At 37.9% G+C, this 10,428-nt stretch overlaps 1 protein-coding gene across 1 annotated transcript; it reads right to left on the bottom strand.

The window, feature by feature from the left end:
- Positions 1 to 2,236: 2,236 nt before the first annotated feature.
- LOC307007803 (E3 ubiquitin-protein ligase TRIM35-like) lies at positions 2,237 to 7,685 on the bottom strand. Its single transcript, XM_079630173.1, has 6 exons — positions 7,042 to 7,685; positions 4,512 to 4,607; positions 4,180 to 4,410; positions 4,041 to 4,063; positions 3,841 to 3,959; positions 2,237 to 3,459 (listed from the first exon to the last, which is right to left on the bottom strand). Exons 1-6 carry the CDS (start codon positions 7,435 to 7,437, stop codon positions 2,915 to 2,917), a joined length of 1,410 nt encoding a protein of 469 aa, XP_079486299.1. The 5' UTR covers positions 7,438 to 7,685; the 3' UTR covers positions 2,237 to 2,914.
- Between the last annotated feature and the right edge of the window lie 2,743 nt (positions 7,686 to 10,428).

Raw genomic sequence — 10,428 nt, 5'->3', positions numbered from 1 at the left:
ACCTCCAAAAATATGGATAAGATTTTTCTTGATTTTATTTGGAATAATAAATCTCACAAATTGAAGAAATATATTTTAGCAAACAAAAGGAGTGACGGGAGTCTTGAAGTCCTGAACTTTGATGATACTAACAACACATTCAAAATTAATTGGTTGAAGAGATGCTTGCTTGGGTCAGATTCTGTGTGTTTATCCCTAATAATATATTTAAAAGGGTAGGTGGCCTTTCTTTTTTGATGAAATGTAAATTACCCATTAAATTGGCTAGATTTCATCAACAGGCTTTGTTAGCCTGGAAATTGATTTACAACCACAACTTCCCCCCCCCCACATTTTTTTATGGAATAATTCCGATATTAAAATTAGAAATAGATCATTCTTTTTTGATAAGTGGTTTGATAAAAAAAATTTTTATTGCTGATCTATTCAACTCTAATGGTGATCTGTTATCTAATGAGAGTTTTATGAATATATACCAATATCCTATCCCGTTTAAAGAATTTAACTCTGTTATAAAGGCTATTCCAAGTGGTTTAATATGTCTGATGAAGGCTTTCCTTACCCATGAGTCATGTTCTGAACAACTTCCCTTGTTATGGTTGGGAGGTGTTTCGCTTTTAAGTAAAGAGTGTAATAATAAATATATTCATCAACTCTCTCAATCAAAAAACGCTCTTACTCCAAAGGGAAAGCATTTTTGGCGTTCTATAATAGATAACATTCAATGGAGGAAAACATGGTTGCTGCCATTTAAATATTGCATACCCAATAAAATGAGAGAAGTGCATTTTAAAATTTTGCATAATATATACCCTTGTAATGCACTTTTGTCCAGATACTGTGATGTAGATGATATATGCACCTTCTGTAAGGTTGAAAATGAAGACATATGTCATTTGTTTTTCTCTTGTAATGTTTCATAAAAATGCTGGGTTGTTTCAACCCAATTTTGGGTAAAATATGGACAAACCCAAACGTTGGGTTAAAAATCGAATGTAAAAATTTAACCCAACTGCTGGGTTTGTCCATATTTTACCCAAAATTGGGTTGAAACAACCCAGCATTTTTTAGAGTGTAGTTTCATCAATTTTGTGGAATGATTTGAGCTCTTATTGTTTTTCTAAAGTTAATATGAATGGTAATCTATGCATTAAGGATATCATTTGTCTTTTTGAAAACCCAAACAAATCTTTAGAAACTACTGTTGACTTCCTTATCCGTGTGGCAAAGTTTTACTTTCACAAACAAAGATGTCTTAAGAAAATGCCTACGTAAAATATTTAATCAAATCTCTAATAATTGATAACAGAAAATGTACTTATTTTTTGAAGAAATATGATGAAATCTTTCATGTACCATGATTTATAAATATATATATATTATTTTGTTCTTTCTTTGTTTCGTTCTTTCTATTATTGTCCTATGATTGTGCAAGAAACAAATTTACTTGTATAACATACACAATTTTAGATATGTTCTGATTTCTAAGAGATGCGTGTTTCCACTATTGTAAAGAAAATTCTTGAAAAAATAAAAATAATATATATATATATATAAATAATAATAATTAACAGCAGATGGAGATTATGCTCGGTAGTCTACTGCTTTTCCTGCAGATCCTTGATATCAATGTTGAATTTACTGTCGAATTTGAACCACTGAATTTGTGGAAGTGAATTTGTAAAGCGAAATAAAATGGACCGAAAATTGTCTGTTGAATATTATAGGTTGTATTTTTAAACAGTTTTGATATTTTGGAAGTGAAATATAAAAGGTGAATATGGATTATTGAATTTGTATTAATGAAAATGTGTTTTAAATGTTTTGAATTTAAATATTCACAGCTTAAATATACAACCATGTTGAATTTCAGCTCATAAAAATGCAAGCCCTAAATATACAATACATTAAAATGCAAGCATGGTTATTAATAATGCAATGCATATTTTTTTCAAATAGTGCAATTACACAGGCTTTTTTATTTCAAAAACATTTGGCATTATTTTACTTCCATAAACAACGCCCTTCATCCGTGACTTATTCACGATACAGTACTAGCCTCGAGTACCTTATTGCTTACATATAAACAGCTGCTTGTACGTTCATGTTTCTGAACTCGAGTTATAGGATAATATACATATGAACATATGAGGATTTCACTGGCAAGAAGATTTACTAAAATATGTCAATACTTTATCTTGTCTTACATATTGTAAACATGAATTTAAACATATAATAATTTTAATTTTTTATTTAATTTTAATTTTAATAACAATCATTTTTCTTTATCAACTATTACATGCACATATAAAAATTAGTACATATACACAAACCTCACAGCAACACAAACACAATTATTACACAATAATTTATCCAATTGGCTCTAATATGCAGAATCAGAAAACAGGAAAAAAGTGAGTATTCGCTTTATAGACCAAACCTGAGAAAACGGCACCATCTCGTAAAAAGAAAAAAATGCTTTTATTTTATTTTAAAGCCCTGCCAACAGAACAAAAGTCTATTAACAAAGAGTGCATCATTTTATAGTTAAATAGCCCAGTGATAAAAAGAAATTGGCAGTTTTAATGGGTTTCAATGCGGACATTTGAGTCCTTAAGGTCCTGAGTGTAAATATGTTTTGTACCCAGTGATTTATGAAAGGAAATGCAGAAAGGAAATAAGAAAATTCCAATAAAAATACACACTTGTGCCAAAATGTATGCAGTTGGCATTAACACAGGAACAATGGTTTTAAAAAAAACTGAAAGAGACAAACATGTCCTTAAGGAAACACAAGGGTTAATTTGGTTCTTAACTTTACATTGAAGTGATTGATCAATGAGACACTATGATTACAGTGTTATTATTAAAGCATAATTTGCAGAACTGTATTAATCTAGAAGCAGAATCAGATTTAACTGTGATTTTCTGCTGTGATAAACAGTTTAACTGGTAAGATCTTCAGAGGGGAAATTGTGCAGAGATTATATAAGAATGGAAAGACAGTTTCTGTGAAGGACGTCCTGAATGTGAACAGACAGTCTTTAGTTACAGGATCAGAGAATGACACTGTTCCTCTGTCACAGTCCAGCCGAACTCTCACACGCTGGAGCTTCTGTTTAACAGTAAAGACAGTGTTGGGTTGCTCTGGGGATTGTGAGATGTATTTGCTGTTCAGGTACTGCACACACCAGACATTAGACTCAAAGAAAACCTCTCCTTTCCTCTGGTTTGATGCTGTGGTTATTCCAAGAATCCAGTGTGTATTGTCTCCAACCTCCACATCCCAGCAGTGTGTTCCTGAGTTAAAGCCCTCAGATCCCAGGACACATGGATACCTGTCAAACCTCTCTGGATTATCAGGAAGTGTTTTATATACAGGACTGTACGACACACTGGTCAGATCAGCAGAGAGTGTGAGCCAAGGAGCTGTTGTGTTTGGATCCAGAGTCAACGGCGCTGCAGAGAGAATAACATCAGATTAGAGGATGAGATATGATGTATTAGAAATGTAAATATAAAACACTTTTCTTTTGTTGAAAGAGATCATAAATTATACAATCATAACATTGATCTCTCAGTTACTGTCCGAACGGATTGAGGCTCCAGGTTTAATATCATTATTCAATAAACACGATTGTATCCTAATAAATAAACATAATTCATGAGGAATAGACTTCATTATGAGTTCGCTGTATGATCTGATGATTTTCTGAAATACAGTTCAGATTCACTTAGAAGTTCAAGTGATTATTAAATATATTTCTATCAAATGTTAATGTTGTGTGTGTTTCTATCTGCACTATCTTCTGCACTGGTGTCAGATCTGCTGAGACTCACTGTGTTGGACAGTTTCCAGCATCTTCTTCCCGACTCTGAACGGCAGGTTCCCCAGATAACGCGACACATGAATCAAAGCTCCAGAACTCATCCGTGGATCCGGCTGTGAGATCTGGACTCTGAGGAACATTCAGGAGTCAGAACTGCAGTGAGTTTGAGTTCAGATCCACTGAGAGAAGAGATACGAGCAGCTCACTTACCTTTCCATTGAGGCGTTAAAGTTCTGGAAAATATAGAGTTTAAAACATTTTAATATCTTATCAAACACTCTCACTGTCAATGAGTCTCTCTATACACGTTGTTTTCTGCACAGAGAATGAAGCCAGAGTGATTTGTCACCTTTAGAAACGAGACATCGTTGTCTTTCATCATCTCCTCCATGTCTCTGAGTGTGTGTGAAAGAGCTGAGATGTGTGTGTTCATCTCCTCCAGCTTCTCCTTCATCCTCTGCTTCTTCTGCTCCTCTTCCTCCCTCAGTGCAGTGACTGCAGCTTCTTCTTCATCTCTGAGAAACTGATGAAGCTTCTCAAACTCTTCTTTAATCTGACGCTCTGTGTGCTCAGCTTGAGACTGAAATCACATCACATTCACTTCAGTGTGAACACACACTCCACTAATGTCAATAATACACTCTGTGTGTGTGAATGTTGAGTATTTAACTCTTTCCTCACCGTGATGTGTTGAATTGTTTCATCACACTTTTTCTTCATTTCTTCTCCATGTTTGAGCTTGTTTTGTAGGGACGTCAGCGCTGTATTAAATTCCTCCTACAGGTTAAGATGAAAATCAGTGAAACTTATGCAGCTATAAGAGGTTTAAACAGTGTATGTTTGGATGTTTTTATTGTTATATTATTTATATGTTGAATGGATCATTCCCAGTTAGCATTTGTGCCCGAAAATGGCAAGAGATGTATTTTTAATTATTAATTTGGTAAGGATGAACATCAAGAAATCATGTTTTCACCAAACAAATGTGTGATTTTTTTTTTGCAATGGCCAATTTTGCAATTATTATATCCATGCAGTTGTATACTTTGTTTTGTCCTTTTCACACCTAGGCCTTCAGTGGTGTCCAACCTGAATTAATAACTTTTAGTAAGCGCACAGACTAATTGTTGTGAAATTGCTGTTTTTATTTCGCACCGGCAGTTATAGGGTTAATGCGGTGAGTTCGGGTAAGTTAGAGAGGAAGAGCGAGTGAGTTCGGCTTGTGCGTTAGTGTGCCGTGGCTCTTGCTCTTCGAATCCGATTATAAGTTCAGAAACGGAGTATTATTGAACACACTGCTCACTAGTCTCGCGTAGTGACTGACGGCTGAAGGTCTGGAATTCATAGCAGCTTTCTTTGGCCAAGGCCCGCCCATAAGGCCGTTTGACCGACATGTCAAACAACCAATTACAGTTCGTTTCGTTCAGCGTCACGTTTCGGGGCGTGGAAATGTCCCCACAACAACAGACCGGCGTGCAACAAGTCAGTCAGCATAGAAAATCAAAGAAGGAGAAGAAAACAAGCAGTAAGTCATTGATCTGTTCGTGCACGTATAACAACAATGGCGTCTGCATTACCACAATATAACACAATACTGAATCGGCCAGCTGCGATGTCAGCGTCTGTTGTTTCATGTTTTCCCGCAAACGCGGCTGATGTCCCCTTCGCAGTTAGGCACTTCACTTGATCTTCCATAATAGATAGGAGGGGACACACAACTAGTAAAATTGGATCTGCTGGGAATCCTTCTAAATGCTGACAACGGGTCGGCCAGGCTTGAAAAATAATACTCTTCCCAAATCCCGTCGGCAAACAGGCTAAAATATCTATTTTTGTCTCCACTAAGTGCCTCAAACACTAAGACCGGTGTGCAACAAGTCTCCACTAAGTGCCTCAAACACTAAGACCGGTGTGCAACAAGTCTCCACTAAGTGCCTCAAACACTAAGACCGGTGTGCAACAAGTCTCCACTAAGTGCCTCAAACACTAAGACCGGTGTGCAACAAGTCTCCACTAAGTGCCTCAAACACTAAGACCGGTGTGCAACAAGTCTCCACTAAGTGCCTCAAACACTAAGACCGGTGTGCAACAAGTCTCCACTAAGTGCCTCAAACACTAAGACCGGTGTGCAACAAGTCTCCACTAAGTGCCTCAAACACTAAGACCGGTGTGCAACAAGTCTCCACTAAGTGCCTCAAACAAAACTCCTGGACATCTCTTAAAGAGTCTATGCGGTGAACCTCGCATACTTTTGAGAATCCTACGTTTAGCTGATCTTGATAAATGCTCATTGTCACTCATGTAAACACAACAGTTTTTCTACCGCAATCACACGTCTGCGCTTTGTTTCCCGGCGGACCGAAAATAAACGCGACACTCGCGCCCCCCGGAAATCCGATAAAATTTAACCAATCAGATGACGACTTCGACATTCCTGAAGTGTTTCCAGTTAAGTGTACCGTGGGCGTGACGTCTGAGGCTGAGACTAAAGGCCTTTTTATGCTTCTGCGTCATATCGACGGCGTACCCCCGCAGACCCTTCTGCGTCGACGCGAACCCCTCCGCCGTAGCTCGACGTGCACCTCCAAAAAAATTGTAACTACGCGTCGAGGCGACGCAGACCACAAGGGCTGTGATTGGTCACACACCCACCCCCCTAGCGTTCTGGCGGTGAAATGCACCGCGATGCAACACAACCCGACGCAGAACCATAAAACGGCCACGACGCCGTAGGAGTGACGGCGTAGCTACGGCGTGGAGTTGACGGAGAAGCATAAAAAGGCCTTAACTGCTCACCAGCCTGTTCATGTATATCTCACTCACACCCGGTAAACACAGTATTATAAATCAAGGTGGTCCTCTAGTGGAGTCAATATGCAATTACACCACAAATGTATTTAACACTACACCACACCAGAGAAGGTTTTGCCACTGATATTTGTGGTTGTGCAAATGCAAATACAGAAAGTGAAAGTATGTTAGTATCAATCACTTTTCGGTGTCTCAAATCACATATTATTATTGAAAATATTAATAACCCATGACATGTGCAGATGCTGTTACTTTTAAGATGATTTGAACATCAGAGGGGTTTTCAGAAAATCATAGAGATTTAGTCTGAGTAAAAATAAATACTGGTCTATTGTTTACAGAAATAATACTGTTTCTATGTTTAGCACTGTATTTATGAAATGAGAGACATTAGTCTTACCTTGTGAGATGAAAGCACTTCACTGATGGGTCTGAATGTGTGGTTGGTGTGTTTCTCTGAGTCTCTGCACACTAAACACACAGGCTGTTTGTCCTCCAGACAGAAGAGTTTGAGTTTCTCACTGTGTAAACTGCAGATCTCCTCAGATCCTGATGAACGTTTCTCATTTCTCTCCTTCAGGAACGACTCACACAAGTTTTTTAACGCTAGATTAACTGGAGGAACAGGTTTTGAGGATCTTCTCCTGCAGACAGGACACTCCTGAGTTTCCTTAGTTTTCCAGAACTGTTGTAGACACTCTTTACAGAAACTGTGACTACAGGACAGAAGAACAGGAACCTTGAAGATGTCACAGCAAACAGGACAAATATAGTCATCTTCAGCTGCTGAAGCCATTTTCACCGCTTGAGTCTCGCAAACTAAACTTACTCTCACTTTCTGAACGACGGTTTTAAAAAATGAATCACAATGAGAATCAAAGATCTGCTGTCTGTCCAGAAATGAACTTCACAAAAATCCTTCTGTAAAGTGTTTCTCTTTGTTCTCCATCGATTGCTTCTTTATTGCTTTTGTTGAGACAAAGTCGGTGTGACAGAAAGGAGAAATAACAAGTCAGTCTCTTCCTGGTTAGTGTTGTAAGAGGGAGGAGTTTATGACCAGCTTTGGGTGTGTACAGTTCAGTTCAAGATTATCAAGTTCAAGTTCAAGTTCAAGTCTTTATTTTTGCCAGAACGACACAAATCGCCTGGAATTCATTTTGGTGATAATTCGGCTCACACAAGACAATACAAGACACTGGACAAGAATAACAGCACATCATCAGGCATGACATGTACAATAAAAACAGAACATTTTAGATAAATAATAAAAAAATACTAAAAGATACTTGGATTGCTACCCAGGAATATATACAATAAATAATCAAACAAATCAAAACAAAGTGCTTGTGCATTTAGTGACCCTGAGGAGAAGGACATAGCTGTTACAACTGCAGAGCAGTTAAGGATTATTGGTGTGAATTGATGGCCCTCACAGCCTGCGGGTAAGTGCTATTTAAAAAACGGGTTGTTCTGGATCTGATACTTCCTAGCCTTCTACCTGATGGTAAGGGGGTGAAAAGGGAATTAGCAGGATGTGATGAATCTTTGAGAATCTTTAGACCAGTTTTGAGTAGACGGGTGTTATAAATGTCGCAGATCTTAGGGAGGTCTAGCCCAATTATTCTCGAGGCTGTCCTGACTACCCTATTCAGTGAAGACTTATCATCCGCTGAGCAGTTCCCCCACCATACAGTGATGGAGAAAGTAAGAGTGCTCTCTATCACAGCCCTATAGAAGTGGAGCATTCCAGCCTTGGACACTTTAAATTTCCTGAGTTGTCTTAAAAAGAAGAGTCGCTGCTGAGCTTTTTTAACAATCTGGCTGATGTTGATGTTCCATTTAAGACTGGAGGATATAATGGTCCCAAGGAACCTGAAACTTTCCACCCAATCTACAATTTCTTCCTTAATGGCCAAGGGCTGGAGCAACTTACTATTTTTGCTCCTAAAATCGACAACCATCTCCTTGGTTTTGGAGATGTTGAGGGACAAGTTGTTAACTGAGCACCACTCAGCCAGCAAAGACACTTCTGTTCTGTAGGCCGATTCATCATCATTGGTGATGAGGCCCACCACAGTCGTATCATCCGCAAATTTAAAAATCTTGACTGAATCGTGGTGAGAAAAACAGTCATTAGTATAAAATGAGTACAAGAGGGGAGACAGAACACACCCCTGGGGGGCGCCAATGCTGGTGGACATTGATTTTGACAAGAGGTTATTAACCCTAACCACTTGAGATCTATCAGTTAAAAAGTCAAGGATCCACTTACATATGGACTCCTTAACACCCAACCCCAGGAGTTTGTCACACAATCTCTTTGGTATAATATTATTAAAAGCAGAACTAAAATCAATAAACAGTACCCGTGCATATGTAGCTGAACCTTCCAAATGTTGAAGAATGTTATGGGTGCAAAGAGAAACAGCATCTTCAACAGACCTGTTCTCCCTATATGCAAATTGGAAAGGATCAAGTGACGTAGTTGTAAGATGATTGGCCACTAATCGCTCAAAAACTTTCATGATAACAGAGGTTAGCGCCACTGGTCTGTAGTCATTCAAGCAACTCACATTCGACTTCTTGGGCATAGGAATGATTATGGCTGATTTAAAACACGCTGGGACTTTACATAGTCTGAGGGACCAGTTAAAAATGACAGTAAAAACATACGACAGTTCATTGGCACACCATTTAATAGTGGATGCAGAGACCTGGTCGGGGCCTGCTGCCTTCCTGCAGTTTTGTTTCCTCAACAGTTGTCTGACCTCATTTTCTTCTATCAGAAAAGGTGGTTCAGAAGGAGCTATATTACTGAGGTTAGAGCTAACAGTACATTCAGAGTTAAATTCAAATCTACAGTAAAAATCATTTAGCTTGTTAGGTAGCAAGGGATCATCATCAAGAACTGCGTGACTGTTTTTATAGTTGGTAATCTGTTGAAGGCTTTGCCAAACACCCCTGCTGTCATGAACACCCAGCTGAGCTTCCAGCTTAGCCCTGTAGTTAGCTTTTGCCTTTTTAACAGCCCGTTCAAATGCATATTTAGCAATAGTGTACTGACGAATATCTCCACTCTGAAAAGCATTTTTTCTCTTCAAATACAACATTTTTATATCTTTACTAAACCATGGCTTGTTATTGCTGTAAACAGTCACGGTTTTAGAGGGAAAACATACACTTTCAGCAAAGTGAATATATGAGGTAACAGCATCACAGTATTCGTCCAGGGTAGTGAACTCATCCCTGAATACAGACCAGTCAGTAGTATGAAGGCATTCTTTTAATTCGTTTTGTGCTTGCATAGACCATTGTTTAATTACTTTTTTAATTACTAATTAATTATTGTCATATGCATATTAGTACAGAGTACCACAGCAATGAAATACAATGTGCCATGGCACTCTCTCAACACTAGTCAATAAATAACAATTATAATAACATTAAAACATCCAAGCACAGTAAGCACACTAAGCTCAAACCTCAACCCTCCTTCTTCCTGTTGTACTATCATTCAGTATCTATTCATTATTACTTTATGATCAGCTTTGGGTGTGTACAAACAGGAACGTCAGGATTTCTTCAGGTAAAATGTATTCAAAATGGACCTGCATTGAAATGTTAAAATTTAATGCTATAAAATATTGCATAAAACACAAAAGAACAATTAAAATACAAAACTATTAATTATAAAAGACCTCAAAATGATTATACGTTTTATTTATTGCTCTTTATTTGTCAGAGAGTTTCTCCAGGGTCTGTCATGATCAAATCAAATCAAATTTTA

Source organism: Phoxinus phoxinus (genome assembly GCF_949152265.1).
Source record: "Phoxinus phoxinus genome assembly, chromosome: 12".
Classification (NCBI taxonomy): Eukaryota; Metazoa; Chordata; class Actinopteri; order Cypriniformes; family Leuciscidae; genus Phoxinus; species Phoxinus phoxinus.
Note: the sequence above shows the minus strand (reverse complement) of the source record. Positions and strands in the feature narration are given on the sequence as shown.

Coding starts and splice junctions, on each gene's coding strand:
- LOC307007803 (XM_079630173.1), bottom strand. CDS start 7,437: ATGGCTTCAGCAGCTGAAGATGACTATATTTGTCCTGTTTGCTGTGAC. Junction 3,960..4,040: donor TTTAACGCCTCAATGGAAAG/GTAAGTGAGCTG, acceptor AATGTTCCTCAG/AGTCCAGATCTCACAGCCGG. Junction 3,460..3,840: donor GCTGGAAACTGTCCAACACA/GTGAGTCTCAGC, acceptor TTCTCTCTGCAG/CGCCGTTGACTCTGGATCCA.